We start from the raw sequence: 16,801 nt of genomic DNA on the forward strand, positions 1-16,801 counted from the left end.
GATTAAGGCCAGTGGGCCTGGAATGCCCTCCCTCTGCCCATCCGCCAAGCTAGCTCTCTTCCTCCCTTCAAGGCCCTGCTGAGAGCTCACCTCCTCCAGGAGGCCTTGCCAGACTGAGCCCCTTCCTTCCTCTCCCCCTCGTCCCCCTCTCCATCCCCCCATCTTACCTCCTTCCCTTCCCCACAGCACCTGTATATATGTATATATGGTTGTACATATTTATTACTCTATTTATTTTACTTGTACATATCTATCGTATTTATTTTATTTTGTTAGTATGTTTGGTTTTGTTCTCTGTCTCCCCCTTTTAGACTGTGAGCCCACTGTTGGGTAGGGACTGTCTCTATGTGTTGCCAATTTGTACTTCCCAAGCGCTTAGTACAGTGCTCTGCACATAGTAAGCGCTCAATAAATACGATTGATGATTGATGATGATGATGATGACGAGTGGGCGGCTCTCCGGGGCTAGGGAGCCACCCGGTCCCGCCCCCCAGGATGTGCCCACCCCTCCCGGCCCCGTCAGACGGAGGGAAAAGTTTGGGTTTCCGGTTCGGCCCGGGGCATCGCGGCCCGAAAACCCATCGGCCTGATCTCCGCAGAGGCTGTTCGGGACAGACCAAAGTAGGCACACCTGGCACAACTATTCTTCCTTTGCCATTTCTGCAGCGCGGCTTTCAAGACACAACCCGGGGGCACGGGTGGATTCGTGGTGGAGGCAGGAGGCATTCACGGAGATATATTTGTCGCTGCCTTTCGTGCTGATAGAAGACGGTGGAATTCACCCATAATAATAATAATGGCATTTATTAAGCGCTTACTATGTGCAAAGCACTGTTCTAAGCGCTAAGGAGGTTACAAAGTGAAATTCACCCATAATAATAATAATAATGGCATTTATTAAGCGCATACTATGTGCAAAGCACTGTTCTAAGCGCTAAGGAGGTTACAAAGTGAAATTCACCCATAATAATAATAATAATGGCATTTATTAAGCGCTTACTATGTGCAAAGCCCTGTTCTAAGCGTTAGGGCGGTTACAAAGTGAAATTCACCCATAATAATAATGATAATGGCATTTATTAAGCGCTTACTATGTGCAAAGCACTGTTCTAAGCGCTAAGGAGATTACAAAGCGATCAGGTTGTCCCACAGGGGGCTCACAGTCTTAATCCCCATTTTACAGTGAGGTAACTGAGGCCCAGAGAAGTTAAGTGACTTGCCCAAAGTCACCCAGCTGACAGTTGGCAGAGCTGGGATTTGAACCCATGACCTCTGACTCCAAAGCCCATGCTCTTTCCACTGAGCCACGCTGCTTCACCCATGGGTGCGTTTGAGGCTACACAGGGTAAAAACAGGGTCACTGGGGAAGAGCCGGGGGTGTTGGATGGTTTAGGCCCATACCGAGAGAGAGTCACAGTCGGGGGGTCCTTGCTGCGTCGCCGAGAGAGTCAGGGATGGAGAGGGGAGAGTCTGCGGTGTTGGATTGTCCGTACTGAGTCACCGGGCGGGAAGTCGGGGATGTGAGATGTTCTGTGCTGGTGCCCAAGGCAGATTTGGGGTTGTTGAATAGTCCATCCTTGACCGTGACGGCGGGTGCCCCAAAGAAGGGCAACCAATACGTTGTTTCGGTTCCTCGGTCACATTCATTCAATCGTATTTATTGAGCGCTTATTTTTTTATACCATTTATTAAACGCTTACTGTGTTTAAAGCACTGTTCTAAGCTATAACTGTCCTTGCTCACAGTCTTAATCCCCATTTTACAGATGAGGTAACTGAGGCACAGAAAAGTCAAGTGACTTGCCTAAGGTCACACAGCTGGCAATTGGCAGAGCCGGCATTTGAACCCATGACTTCCGACTCCAAAGCCCGTGCTCTTTCCACTGAGCCACGCTGCTTCCCTGCTTCTTACTGTGTATAGAGCACTGTACTAAGCGCTTGGGAAGTACAAGTTGGCAACATCTAGAGACGGTCCCTACCCAACAGCGGGCTCACAGTCTAGAAGGGGGAGAGAGACAACAAAACAAAACATATAAACCAAATAAAATAAATAGAATAAATATGTACAAGATAGAGTAATAAATCTGTACAAACATATATATATATATATAGGTGCTGTGGGGAGGGGAAGGAGGTAAGGCGGGGGGATGGGGGAGGAGGGGGAGAGGAAGGAGGGGGCTTAGTCTGGGAAGGCCTCCTGGAAGAGGTGAGCTCTCAGTAGGGCTTTGAAGGGATAGACTTATAGACTGTGAGCCCACTGTTGGGTAGGGACTGTGTATGTTGCCAACTTGTACTTCCCAAGCGCTTAGTACAGTGCTCCGCACACAGTAAGTGCTCAATAAATACGATTGATTGATTGGCACAGATAGTCCTGGGCCGGATGGACCGTTGATTGAACTCAGTGGTGCTATTTCACGTTCTTGCTTGAACTTGCTGACTTCTCTACTCTAGCACGAATTTGGTCGTTTTTAATAGGAATCAGTTAATGACGCATACAGGGTCGTTTTTAATAGGAATCAGTTAATGACGCATACAGGGTTTGGATCTTCCCCTTGGTTTCAAGGAAGCTGTCTGAGCGCCGTCGTTGTTGGCTGCAGAGTATCCCTTAGAAGGTCGGCAACCCGACGACGCGAGTGGATAGAATTGCCTCGCAGCGGAGGGTAATGATTAGAAAAGGCTTACAGCAATATTCACCCATTAAAAGCCGATCATTAAAAGCTCCCTTAGCGGCAAACCAATGAGCCTCGAGCCTGCATAATTAGTAGTACATTAAGTCTTTAGCATCAAGATTGTTTATTTGACTAAACTTAAGGGGGTATTCATTAAGGTGTGTCTCCACGGAACCATAGTTTAAAATTAGTTGCTTGATTTCCTTCTTTATAGACTGCAAATGCAGCGGACAAAAACCGAAAGTGATCCATAAAGTAAATTGTTTATTGCTAACAGGCAAACAACAAAAGAAAAACAAACCTTTTAACCGATAAGTGATCGGAGTTTCTCTTTAACAAGATAAATCACCCGCCACGTTTTGTAGAGTTACCCCTTGTTTTCAATGCTACCCATCACAGGCCCAGATGAACGCAAATTGTTTCTTTTTTTTTTGTTCTTTATCTTATTTTTTAAAATGGTATTTGTTAAGCACTTATTACGTACCAAGTCACTTCTCCATGCCTCAGTTTTCTCATCTGTAAAATGGGGATTAAATACCGCTTCCCTCACCCCTGGGAGGTAAACCTGGGAGCCCCATGTGGGATGTGGATTGCGCACGGTTTTGGAAGTCAAGGGGACGTGGGTTCTAATCCCGACTCCGCCACTTGTCTGCTGTATGACCTTGGCCAAGCCATTTCTCTGTGCCTCAGTGACCTCATCTGTCAAATGGGGATTAAGACTGTGAGCCCCACGTGGGACAACCTGATTACCTTGTATCTACCCCAGCGCTTAGAACGGCTTTTGGCACATAGTAAGCGCTTAGCAAATAACCTATTAGGTTGCAGCTCGCGATCCCCCCATAAAACACACACACCCACACACACCCAACCGCCCCTCCCTCCCCCCGAGTTCCCGCGGCTTCCTCCCAGTGGAAAGAGCACGGGCTTTGGAGTCAGAGGTAATGTGTTCATATTCCGACTCCGCCACTTGTCAGCCGTGTGACTGGTCAAGTCACTTCACTTCTCTGGGCCTCAGTTACCTCATCTGTAAAATGGGGATGAAGACTGTGAGCCCCCCGTGGAACCACCTGATCATCTTGTAACCTCCCCAGCGCTTAGAACAGTGCTTTGCACATAGTAAGCGCTTAATAAATGCCATTATCATTATTCTTATTGGTTTCGGGGTCTGTGGCAGGCCGGGCCCCTCTTTGCCAGCCTCTCGAGTTGGGTGTGCTGGGGCTCCCGGGGCGGGGTGGGGGGGGGTCCTGGGGATTGGGCACCCCCAGCCCGGGCTCCTCTGGCGGGGCTAGCGGGGCTGGAGGGGTCTGACTGGCCGCTGGGAGCTCTGCCAAGCCACCAGTTGGTCTCGGCGGGGGCTTGGGCCCTGGGCTTGGTTCCTTGGCCCCCGGGGCCGGGGGTCGCAGTAGAGGAGGTGCCTGTGGCGCCCGCTCACCCCTTAGGCCAAGCTCGGTGGTCCGCTGAGCCCCCCTCCTTTCCTCCAGCTTCTCTTCTACCGATACAGACAGACACTCTTCCTCTCTCCTCTCCCTCCTTTCTTTCCCTCCCTTCTTTCCCTCCTCCCCCTTTTTAAAATGGCATTTATTAAGCGCTTGCTATGTGCAAAGCACTGTTCTAAGCGCTGGGGAGGTTACAAGGTGATCAGGTTGTCCCACGGGGGGCTCACAGTCTTCATCCCCATTTTCCAGATGAGGTAACTGAGGAACAGAGAAGTGAAGTGACTTGCCCAAAGTCACACAGTTTATAATTGGCGGAGCAGGGATTTGAACCCATGACCTCTGACTCCAAAGCCAGTGCTCTTATCCACTGAGCCATCTTATCCCTGTCCTCCCTCTCCCTCTCTTTCCCTCCTTTCTCTCCCTCCTCTTTTTCTCCCTCCTTTCCCTCCTCTCTCCTTCCTTTTACCTCCTTTCTCTCCATCCTCTCTCCCTCTTCCTACTTTCTTTCCCTCCTTTCTCTCTCTCCTCCTTCTCTCCCTCCTGCCTCTCCTCTCTCCGTCCATTTTCCCTCCTTTCTTTCCGTCCTCTCTGTTGTCTCTCCCTCTACCTCCTTTCTTTCCCTCCTTTCTCTCTATCCTCTCTCTGTCCTCTCTCCCTCTACCTCCTTTCTTTCCCTTGTAACCACCCCAGCGCGTACAACAGTACTTTGCACGTAGTAAGCGCTTAATAAGTGCCATCATTATTATTATGAGAAGCAGCATGGCTCAGTGGAAAGAGCACGGGCTTTGGAGTCAGAGATCATGGGTTCAAATCCTGCTCTGCCAGTTGTCAGCTTTGTGATTTTGGGCAAGTCACTTAACTCCTCTGGCCCTCAGTTCCCTCATCTGTAAAATGGGGATGAAGACTGTGAGGCCCCCATGGGACAACCGGATCACTTTGTAACCTCCCCAGTGCTTAGAACAGTGCTTTGCACATAGTAAGCATTTAATGAATGCCATCATTATTATTACTTCCCTCCTTTCTCGCCCTCCTCTCTCCGTCCTCTTTCCCTCCTTTCTTCCCCCCTTTCTCTCCCCCATTTCCCCCCGTCCGTCCCCCATCTGTCCCCCGTGTCTCCTCTGCCGTGAAGCCCTCAGGGTTGATGTCGGGCCTGTGCTCTGCGGTCGAGGGAGTACAGTGCTCTGCACACAGTAAGCGCTCAATAAATACGATTGATGATGAGGGGAGGGTTAGAGGCACACAGGGGCACAACCCCCTCCCTCCCCCCGCACCCCCCAGGATACCCACACCCCAAGCGAGCCTCGCACTCCACCCTCCTCCTCCTCCACCACCCCCTGACCCCTCCTCAGGGGCTCATGCCTGATCCCAGACTCTTGGCCGAATCAGTTCATTGATTGATTGATTCATTCATTCATTCAAATTTATTAAGTGCTTACTGTGTGCAGAGCACTGGACGAAGCAATTGGGAAAGTGCGGTTCAACAGTAAACAGTGACAATCCCTGCCCACGACCAATCAGTAGACCTTCCTGCCCTTAGAAGCAGCGTGGTTTAGTGGCAAGAGAGTGGGCTTGGGAGTCAGAGGATGTGAGTTCTAATCCTGACTCCGCCACTTGTCTGCTGTGTGACCTTGGGCACGTTACTTCACTTCTCTGGGCCTCAGTGACCTCAAGAGAGTGGGCTTGGGAGTCAGAGGACGTGAGTTTTAATCAATCAATCAATCAATCATATTTATTGAGCGCTTACTGTGTGCAGAGCACTGGACTAAGCGCTTGGGAAGTACAAGTTGGCAACATATAGAGATAGTCCCTACCCAACAGTGGGCTCACAGTCTAAAAGACTATAATCCTGACTCTGCCACTTGTCTGCTGTGTGACCTTGGGCACGTCACTTCACTTCTCTGTGCCTCTCAGTTCCCTCATCTATAAAATGGGGATTAAGACTATGAGCCCCACGTGGGACAACCTGATTAGCTTGTATCCACCCCAGCACTTAGAACAGTGCTTGACGCACAGTAAGTGCTTAACAAATTCATCATTATTAAAAGCCAAACCCAACCATCGCGGGCCAGGGGCCAGAGGGACCTTATTGCATTGTACACTCCCAAGTGCTTAGTACAATGCTCTACACACCCCAAGCGCATGGACGATAACGTTGAGGAAGAGGTGTCTTCCCCCTTCTGAGGCACAACCCACCCTAAGACCCTGGTGGAGAAGGGAAGGAAGAAAACGGGTCCCACCCTTTAGTCCTGGCCTTGTACCAGCTCTGTGCCCACGGCGGCGGGAATGCACAAGGTGAGGCCCTGATGTTGAACATTTCCCTCTACCTACAAGTCCGGGCAGGGGAAATGCAGGTGCCGTGTAAACAGGGAGGGACTGTTCATCAGAACTTCCTCCCCACCCCCATCTCCCACAGACCAATGCCTTCACCCCCTTTATTCATTCAGTTATATTTATTGAGTGCTTACGGAATGCTGCACAGTGTATTAAGCGGTTGGGAAAGTACAGTACAACAATCAACAGGCACATTCCCTGCCCACAACTAGCTTACAGTCTAGAGTTGGGGAGACAGGCATGAATAGAAGTAAATTACAGATATGTACACAAGTACTGTGGGACTGGGAGGTGGGAAGAACAGAGGGAGCAAGTCAGGGCAATGCAGAACTGAGTGGGAGAGAGGCAAGAGGGGCTTAGTCAGGGAAGGCCTCTCGGAGGAGATGTGCCTTCAGTAAAGTCTTATTAAAATCACATCTCTTCCAAGAGGCGTTCCCTGAACCATCAGTCAATCTATGGCCTTTATTGAGCTCTTCCTATGTGCAAAGTACTGTACTGAGGGCTTGCAAGAGTATACTACAGATGTTGGTAGACACGTTCCCTTACTGCAAAGAGTTTACAGTCTAGAGGGCTATACAGCCGTTAATATAAACAAATAAATTACTGTATTTTGTTGAGGATGGGGTAAATATCGAGCGATAAAAGAGCACAGACACAAATCTATAGGTGACGTGGAGTAGGAGAAAAGAAGGCATAATTGGGGAAGACCTCCTGGAGGTGTGATTTTAATATGGCTTTGAAGGTGGGGAGTGTGATTACCTGTCATATATGAAGAAGGATGGAGTTCCAGGTCAGAGGGAGGATGCGGGTGAAGGGTCAGTGGTGTGATAGATAAGATCGAGGTACAGTGAATAAGTTAGCAGTGGAGGAACAAAATGTGCCAACTGAGTTGTAGTCCTCCTGTCTCTCCCCACTTCAATCTATACTTCATGCTGCTGCCCAGATCATCTTTGTGCAGAAACGCTCTGGGCATGTTACTCCCCTCCTCAAAAATCTCCAGTGGCTACCAGTCAACCTACGCATCAGGCAAAACTCCTCACTCTCGGCTTCAAGGCTTTCCATCACCTCGCCCCCCTCCTACCTCACCTCCCTTCTTTCCTTCTCCAGCCCAGCCCTCACCCTCCGCTCCTCTGCTGCTAACCTCCTCACTGCGCCTGATTCTGTCGACCCCCGGCCCATGTCCTCCCCCTGGCCTGGAATGCCCTCCCTCCGCACATCCGCCAAGCTAGCTCTCTTCCTCCCTTCAAAGCCCTACTGAGAGCTCACCTCCTCCAGGAGGCCTTCCCAGACTGAGCCCCCTCCTTCCTCTCCCCCTCCCCTTCCCATCCCCCACCCTACCTCCTTCTCCTCCCCACAGCACCTGTATATATGTTTGTATGTATTTATTACTCTATTTTATTTGTGCGCATTCCCTGCCCACAACTAGCTTACAGTCTAGAGTTGGGGAGACTCCTTCCCCTCCCCACAGCACCTGTATATATGTTTGTACATATTTATTACTCTATTTTACTTGTACATATTTACTATTCTATTTATTTTATTTTGTTAATATGTTTTGTTCTCTTGTCTGTCTCCCCCTTCTAGACTGTGAGCCCGTTTTTGGGTAGGGACCATCTCTGTATGTTGCCAACTTGTACTTCTCAAGCGCTTAGTACAGTGCTCTGCACACAGTAAGCGCTCAATAAATGCGATTGAATGAATGAATGAATAGTACTAAATTAGTGAGGTAAGATAGGTGGAGGTGAGTTGATTGCTTTAAATCCAATGGTAAGGTGTTGGATGTGAAGGTGAATGGGCAACAACTGGAGGTTCTTGAGGACTGGGGAGACCTAGACTGAAAGATTTTTTTAGAAAAAAAATGATCTGAGCAGCAGAGTGAAGTGTGTAGACTGGAGTGGGATGAGACAGGAGGCAGGTAGATCAGCAAGGAGTTGACTAAGCCCTCATTTCCCTTACTCCCATTTCTTTTTGTGTCATTTATATACTTGGATTTATAGTCAATCAATCATATTCATTGAGCACTTACTGTGTGCAGAGCACTGTACTAAGCACTTGGGAGAGTACACTAGAACAATTACAGACACATTCCCTGCCCACACAGAGTTTACAATCTAGAGGGGGAGACAGGCATTAATATAAATAAATTACATGACTTAGTAGAGTATGAGCCTGGGAGTCGGAAGGCCGTGGGTTCTATTCCCGGCTCCTCTGCTTGTCTGCTGTGTGACCTAGGGCAAGTCACTTCACTTCTCTTTGCCTCAGTTATCTGTAAAATAGGGACTGAGACTGTGAGCGCCACATGGGACAAGAACATTGTCCAACTCGATTTGCTTGTATCCACCCCAGGGTTTAGTACAGTGCCTGGCACATAGTAAATGCTTAACAAATACCGTCATTATTATTATGTTATTATTATAAGTACAAAAATGCTTTGGGGATGGGAGGGGGGTGTTGAATAAGGAGAGCAAGTCAGGGCAATGCAGAAGGGAGTTGAAAAAGGAAATGAGGGCTTAGTCAGGGAAGGCCTCTTGGAGGAGATGTGCCTTCAGTAAGGTTTTGAAGGGGGGGAGAGTAATTATCTGTCGGATATGAGGAAGGAGGGGGTTCCAGGCCAGAGGCAGGAAGTGGGCGAGAGAGATGGCAGTATTCTGAGGTAAGCATTAGAGGAGCTAAGTGTGCGGGCTGGGTTGTAATAGACTAGGGAGGTGAGGTAGCAGGAGGCCAGGGGATTGAGTGCTTAAGCTTGTACCCTTTAATCACTTGATATTCATCCCTCCCTCAGCCCCACAACACGTGTGTCCGTATCCGTAATTTCTTCTAATATCTGTTTCCCCCGACAGGCTGTAAGCTCTTTATGGGCAGAGAATGTGTCTAACAACTCTGCAGTTTTGTTCTCTCCCAAGTGCATAGGACAGTGCACTACACACAATAAGCAGTTAATTCTTTCATTCATTCATTCAATCATATTTATTGGGCACTTACTGTGTGCAGAGCACTGGACTAAGCCCCTTGGAAGTACAAGTTGGCAACATACAGAGATGGTCCCTACTCAACAACGGGCTCACAGTCTAGAAGGGGGAGACAGACAACAAAACAACACATGTGGACAGGTGTCAAGTCATCAAAATAAATAGAAAGCTAGATCAATCAATCGTATTTATTGAGCACTTACTGTGTGCAGAGCACTGTACTAAGCGCTTTGGAAGTACAAGTTGGCAACATATAGAGACAGTCGATGCCCAACAGTGGGTGCACATCATTAACAAAATAAATAGAATAGTAAATTTGTACAAGTAAAATAGAGTAATAAATCTGTACAAACATATATACAGGTGCTGTGGGGAGGGGAAGGAGGTAGGGTGGCGGGTTAGGGAGGAGGAGAGGAAAAAGGGGGCTCAGTCTGGGGAGGTCACGTGTTCTAATACCGCCTCTGCCACTTATCAGCTGTGTGACTTTGGGCAAGTCAGTTAACCTCCTTGTGCCTGTTACCTCATCTGTAAAATGGGGATTAAGACTGTGAGCCCTACGTGGGACAACCTGATAAACTTGTATCTCCCCCAGTGCTTAGCACATAGTAAGCACTTAACAAATACCATAATTAATATTATTAGAGGCAGATGCAGCAGTAAGAAAAAATCTTTTTGGCAGTGGGAAAAGCTGGAAGATGGTATTTGAAGGAGAGCTGGAGAACGATGTGTTGGAGAAAATTTGGGAAGGTGAATTTGGGGTTCAGAAAGGGTAAAGCACCTTCTGTCAATCTGTCAATGGTATTGTCTGCAGAGCAGTGTATTAAACGTCTCCATCGTTGTCTTCATTTCTGTCATCTTCTCTGGGCAGAGACCTAAAACCGAGAGAAGCAGCAAGGCCTACTGGAAAGAGAACAGGTCTGGGAGTCCGAGGAACGGGGTTCTAACCCCAGCTCCACCATTTACCAGCTGTGAGACCTTGGACAAGTCACTTCTCTTCTCAACCTCCTCTGAAAAATGGGGATTAAAACTGTGAGCCCTCTGGGGGACAAATACCATGGATTGATTGGTCAGAAAAGCCTAGAACAGGTGGGGGGTGGAGGAGGAAACAGGGGCTGGGGCAAGGGGCTTCTCTCCCCTGTGCTAATTCCTCCTGACCCCTGGCAACTGTCACCATATCTCCATTCCCCTGCACTGATAATCCATAGACACAAATGCCATTTTTGGTTCCTGAAGGACATGGGCCAGTGTAGCTTAGTCCCAGGCCCACCCAAACCAGGACTGTGTCTCCAAGAAGCTTGGAGAAGCCCTTATAATAACCTTAAAGACTTACTATGCACCAAACAGTGGCGTAGGTAGAAGGGAGTCCGATCAGATAGAGCTTTCTTATCCCCATTTTACAACTGAGGAAACTGAGACATGGAGCAGTGGAGTGGCTTGCCCAAGGTCACACAGCTGGCCAGAGGCAGAGCCTCCTGACTCCCAGTCCTCTGCTCTTTCCACTGGGTTTTGCTGCATCTTCTAGTAATAATAATAATAATGATAATGGTATTTGTTAAGCACTTACTGTGTGTCTAGCACTGTTCTGAATGGTTGGGTAGGTACAAGCTAATCAGGTTGGTCACAGTCTCTGTCCCACATGGGGTTCACAGTCTTAATCCCTATTTTCCAGGTGAGGTAACTGAGGCCCAGAGAAGTTAAGTGATTTGCCCAAGGTCACGCTGCAGACAAGTGCAGAAGCAGCATGGCTTAGTGGAAAGAGCCCGGGCTTGGGAGTCAGAGGTCATGGGTTCAAATCCCGGCTCTGCCAATTGTCAGCTGTGTGACTTTGGGCAAGTCACTTAACTTCTCTGTGCCTCAGTTACCGCATCTGTAAAACGAGGATTAAGACTGTGAGCCCCACGTGGGACAACTTGATTACCTTGTATCTCCCCCAGTGCTTAGAACAGTGCTTGGCACATAGTAAGCACTTAACAAATATCAACAAAAAAAAGGGCAGAGCTTGGATAAGAACCCAGGTCTTTGGGACTCCCAGACTTGTGTTCAATCCACTCCTAGGCCATGCTGCTTCTCAAGAAAATCCATAGCTCTGGTCTGTGGGACAGATTCATTCATTCATTCAATTGTACTTATTGAGCGCTTACTGTGTGCAGAGCACTGTACTAAGTGCTTGGGAAGTACAAGTTGGCAACATATAGAGATGGTCCCTACCCAACAACCGGCTCACAGTCTAGAAGGAGGAGGGCAGACGACAAAACAAAACATGTGGTCAGGTGTCAAGTCATCAAAATAAATAGAAGTAAAGCTAGATGCACAGCATTGACAAAATAAATAGAATAGTAAACATGTACAAGTCAAATAAATAGAGTAATAGATCTGTACAAACATATATACAGGTGCTGTGGGGAGGGGAAGGAGGTAGGGTGGGGGGATGGGGAGGGGGAGAGGAAGGAGGGGGCTCAGTGTGGGAAGGCCTCCTGGAGGAGGTGAGCTCTCCTCACTTGGGAAGTACAAGTTGGCAACATATAGAGACGGTCCCTACCCAAGAACGCCTCACAGTCTAGAAGGGGGAGACAAACCACAAAACAAAACAAGTAAACAGGTGTCAGTACCATCAGAATAAATAGAATTATAGCTAAATATGCATTATTAATAAAATAAATAGAATAGTAAATATGTACAAGTAAAGTAAATAGAGCAATAAATCTGTACAAACATATATACAGGTGCTGTGGGGAGGGGAAAGAGGTGGGGCGGGGGGGATGGGGAGGAGGAGAGGAAAAAAGGGGCTCAGTCTGGGAAGGCCTCTTGGAGGAGGTGAGCTCTCATTAGGGCTTTGAAGGGAGGAAGAGAGCTAGCTTGGCGGATGTGTGGAGGGAGGGCATTCCGGGCCAGGGTTCGACGGTGGGACGGGCGAGAACGAGGTACAGTGAGGAGGTTAGTGGCAGAGGAGCGGAGGGTGGGGGGTGGGCTGTAGAAGGAGAAAAGGGAGGCGAGGTAGGAGGGGGCGAGGTGATGGACAGCCTTGAAGCCAAGAGAGAGGAGTTTCAGCTTGATGCATAGGTTGACAGGCAGCCACTGGAGATTTTTGAAGAGGGGAGTAACATGCCCAAAGTGTTTCTACACAAAGATGATCCGGGCAGCAGCATGAAGTATAAACTGAAGTGGGGAGAGACAGGAGGATGGGAGATCAGAGAGGAGGCTGATGCAGTAATCCAGTCAGGATAAGATGAGAGATTGAACCAGCAAGGTAGCCGTATGGATGGAGAGGAAAGGGCGGATCATGACGATGTTGCAGAGGTGAGACAGGCCGGTTTTGTTGACAGATTGGATGTGAGGGGTGAACGAGAGAGCAGAGATGAGGATGACACCAAAGTTGCGGGCTTGTGAGGCGGGAAGGATGGTAGTGCCATCAACAGTGATGGGAAAGTCAGGAAAAGGGCAGGGTTTGGGAGGAAAGATAAGAAGTTCAGTCTTGGACATATTGAGTTTTAGATGGAAGGTGGACATCCAGCTGGAGATGTCCTGAAGGCAGGAGGAGACCTGAGCCTGAAGGGAGTGAGAGAGAGCAGGGGCAGAGATTGATTGATTGCTATTGGTGCTATTGATTGAGCACTTACTGTATGCAGAGCACCGTACTGAGCACTTAATTCATTCAGGACAGACATGGCCCCCAACTTTAAGGAGCTCCAATCCAGTAGGCGTCGCTTCCAGCCAGAGCTTGCCCGACGGTGACCCTGAATGCTGGCAAGTTCCCAGTTAGCCCCACTGAGCCTTTCCGGCCAGGCCGGGGCCCCGAGTCCCAGGAGTGCCCATGTGGCTTGGGTTTTAACGAGCGAGCCATTGTCAGCCACAGAAGATGCTCGTAAAAGAACTCCCTGATAGCCAAAACTTCTTGTCCTCTGGAACATGCCTACGGGTTTACGTGCTTGGCCCTGGGCCCGGCCCCAGGGGACAATGTGCCTTCCAGCTGGGTCCCCATCCAGGCCCACCATGCCCCCCCACCCCGCCACGGCTGGCGCAGCATCAGCCTCGCATCTATTGTCAGGGGACCTTCCCAGCCTGGAAGGGGCCTCGTTGTTGCCCGGCCTCTAATTCCTGGGAGGCGTCGTTAGCCCCAGCAGGGTGGTAGCGAGCAGGGAGGGAAGCTCCGGTGATGCAATCGCAGAGCCCGGCGTCGAGGCACGCCAATTGAAGAGCCAGATGGGGCGTCCGGGAGCTGGTGGCCTTTGAAGCCCCGGCACATTGCTAACTCAGCAGCAAAGTTACCCAAGAATCCTAATGATCCTGAGGTCCCCCAGAAGCATGTTTATGGGGTCAGAGGAAGCGGGCCAGTAGGCCCCGCCCCCTCAGCCCGGGTATAAAGGCGGCCGTGGCCCGAGAGACACTCATACCTCGGACACTCACTCTCAGCTCAGCTCCCGCTCCACCTCCACCGCCACCATGACACGCTACTTCGGCTGCAACAGCTTCTACGCTGCCAACTCGGGCCTGTACCCGTACGGCGGCTACCCATGCTATGGCACCAACTGGCACGGGTCATTCCGATCCAGCCCCCTCAACTGCTTCGTGCCACTGGGCAACCCGCTCAATTATGGCTACACCGGCTATGGCTCCCTGGGCTACAGCTTCGGCGGCAGTAACTGCAACACACTGGGTTGCGGGTACGGTGGCAGTTTCTGCCGGCCCTGGGGCTCCAACTCTGGCTACGGCTACAGCACCTACTGAGCTAGGGTCCGGCCCAGGCCCCACCCGGCTCTGGCCCTGATGGAGCATCCCGTCGAGTCCCCGCCCCCTCCTCCCTCCCCATCCCAGATCCCAGCCACTGAGGCCAAGCCCGCCCCAAGTCTCCTGCGGCTCTGGGGAAGTGGCAGCGATGTCCTTCGCCTCCCTGGGGACACTGCCACCCCACTTCCTTGGAAGCAAGAGGTGGCTTCGTTGTTTGACTCCTAATAAATCCATTTCTTCTGGCTTCCAAAACAGCATCCCTGTCGTGACTTGTCTCCTGGTGAGGAGGAGGAGGAGGTCTGGGGGAATCTGTCTCTGTGGGAAGAGGAGGGGTCCCTTTACTTTTCCAACTCCGAGGTCCCTGGCTGGGCCTCTGGGCTGTGGGTGTAGGAGCTTCTGGCTTTCACCTTGCCCACACCGCACTCATCACAAGCCCGCTGCCGCTTCTTCCCTATTATGGGGTCTTCCGCCCTCTGGGCAATATCAAGCCGGATGGTTCGGGTCAGAGTCAGAGATGGAGTGGGGAGAGTCTTTCAGATGTGTTGGGTGGTCTGTGCTGGGTCACTGAAGGACATGCAGGGATGGAGAGGGGAGAGTCAGGTGTTGGATGGTCCGTGCTGGGTCAGTGGAGGAGAGGGCAGAGTCAGGGGTGTTGGATGGTCTGTGATGGGTCCCTGAGTTATGGGTGTGGTATGGTTCATCCTTAACAATGAGGGTGGTCTTCAAAGAGGGCAAGAGGCACCCAGAGTCCTGGTGCTTCAGGGATCCACCAGCCCTCTTGTCCTCTCTCGGACCACTTCGGGTTTGAATCACTCTTGTGACTCTTGCCTTGAGACCAAATGCTCATATATCGTTGAATAATTGATAGGGCCTGGTTCTAGCAATGGTATAGCAGTATGGATTTGGGAGGGATTGGTTGGTGGGGGTTGCGGGGGAGGAGGTCTCTTTTCCAGTTTGGGTTAAAAGTTGGGTTTCACAAATATGTTTCTGGTTTCATTTTTATGATTCACATACAAGAGCATGCATTCAGAGAAGCAGCATGGTTCAGAGGAAAGAGCCCGGGCTTTGGAGTCAGAGGTCATGGGTTCAAATTCCAGCTCCACCACTTGTCAGCTGTGTGATTTAGGGCAAGCCACTTAACTTCTCTGAGCCTCAGTTCCCTCATCTGTAAAATGGGGATTAAGACTGTGAGCCCCACGTGGGACAACCTGATCACCTTGTAACCTCCCCGGCACTTAGAACAGTGCTTTGCACATAGTAAGTGCTTAATAAATGTCATCATTATTATTATTATTCAGTATGTGTTCGCCCTGTGTGTTTCTGTTGTCAGGATGGCTAAAGGGACAAGTCAGTGAGAATATGACAAACAAGTAAGAGGAAGAGCTGAAAAAACTCAGCTCTGGGGATAGACAGTGCGAAACCCAGTGATCGAAAGGTGCTTGACTGGGGCAGAACTCTGCCGCCGCTGCCTCTTTCATTCATTCAGTCATTCATTCAATCGTATTTATTGAGCACTTACTATGTGCAAAGCACTGTTCTAAGTGCTGGGGAGGTTATAAGGTGATCAAGTTGTCCCACAGGGGGCTCACAGTCTTAATCCCCATTTTACAGATGAGGTCACTGAGGCACAGAAAAGTTAAGTGACTTGCCCAGTCACACAGCTGACAATTGGCAGAGTTGGGATTTGAACCCATGACCTCTGACTCCAAAGCCCTTGCTCTTTCCACTGAGCCACTCTGCTTCACGTTGCTTAATGTGTGCAGAGCACTGTACTAAGCGCTTGGAAAGTACAATTCAGCAACAGATCCTTGCCCAGTAACGGGCTCACAGTCTAGAATCCGGGGGGAGACAGACATCAAAGCTAGTAAAGAGACATCAATAGCATCAATATAAATAAATAGAATAATAGATATATGCACATCATTAATAAAATAAATAGACTAATAAATATGTACATATATTCACAAGTGCTGTGGGGGGAAGAGGGGGTTAGAGCAGAGGGAGCGAGTTGGGGTGAAGGGAGGCGGGGCAGAGGAAAAGGGAGGTTTAGTCTGGGAAGGCCTCCTGGAGGAGGTGAGCTTTCAGTAGGGCTTTGAAGGGGGAAAGTGTGCTAGTTTGGCAGATTTGAGGAGAAAGGGCTTTCCAGGCCAGAGGTAGGATGTGGGCCAGGGGTCAAAGGTGGGACAGGCAAGAACGAGGCACAGTGAGGAGGTTAGCGGCACCAGGGGAGTGCAATATGTGGGCTGGGCTGTAGAAGGTGAGAGGGGAGGTGAGGTAGGAGGGGGCAAAGTGATGGAGAGCTTTGAAGCCAATATTGAGGAGTGTTTGCTTGATGCAGAGGTTGATAGGCAACCACTAGAGATTTTTGAGGAGGGGGGGTGACATGCCCAGAGCGTTTCTCCTTCTCCTTCTCCTCTTTCTCCTCCTCTTTCCCGGGCTCTGGGCTGTGTGGCTAACTGCCACACTTGTCCCACCACTATGCAGGGCACCTGCGATGGTTGGCACCTTTCAGTTGGCAGGGCTTCTTAACCGTGGTGGTCGGCGGGAGCCAGGGCTGGGCCACGGGGGGATTCAGGGGCCTCTGGGACCCGGCCACAAGGAGCCTTATGGCCTCAGTCCTCTTTGCTCTCCTTAGCAGCTAATAATAATAATAATGATGATTTTGGTACTTG

The 16,801-nt window shown here is 49.9% G+C and overlaps 2 protein-coding genes across 2 annotated transcripts in view; both read left to right on the top strand.

The window, feature by feature from the left end:
* The first annotated feature begins 562 nt into the window (after nt 1-562).
* The window catches only part of LOC119945232 (keratin-associated protein 6-2-like), a 73,278-nt gene continuing 57,039 nt past the window's right edge, over nt 563-16,801 (top strand). Inside the window, exon 1 of the mRNA XM_038766311.1 lies at nt 563-621. The gene's annotated coding sequence lies outside the window, so the exon portion shown is untranslated. The remainder of the gene's footprint in view (nt 622-16,801) is intronic.
* On the top strand, nt 13,845-14,129 carry LOC119945233 (keratin-associated protein 7-1). Its single transcript, XM_038766313.1, has one exon. It carries the CDS (start codon nt 13,845-13,847, stop codon nt 14,127-14,129), a length of 285 nt encoding a protein of 94 aa, XP_038622241.1.

Source organism: Tachyglossus aculeatus, chromosome 24 (assembly GCF_015852505.1).
Source record: "Tachyglossus aculeatus isolate mTacAcu1 chromosome 24, mTacAcu1.pri, whole genome shotgun sequence".
NCBI lineage: Eukaryota > Metazoa > Chordata > Mammalia > Monotremata > Tachyglossidae > Tachyglossus > Tachyglossus aculeatus.

What these genes read in the sequence shown, in the direction of transcription:
- LOC119945233 (XM_038766313.1), top strand. Translation starts at nt 13,845, where the DNA reads ATGACACGCTACTTCGGCTGCAACAGCTTCTACGCTGCCAACTCGGGC.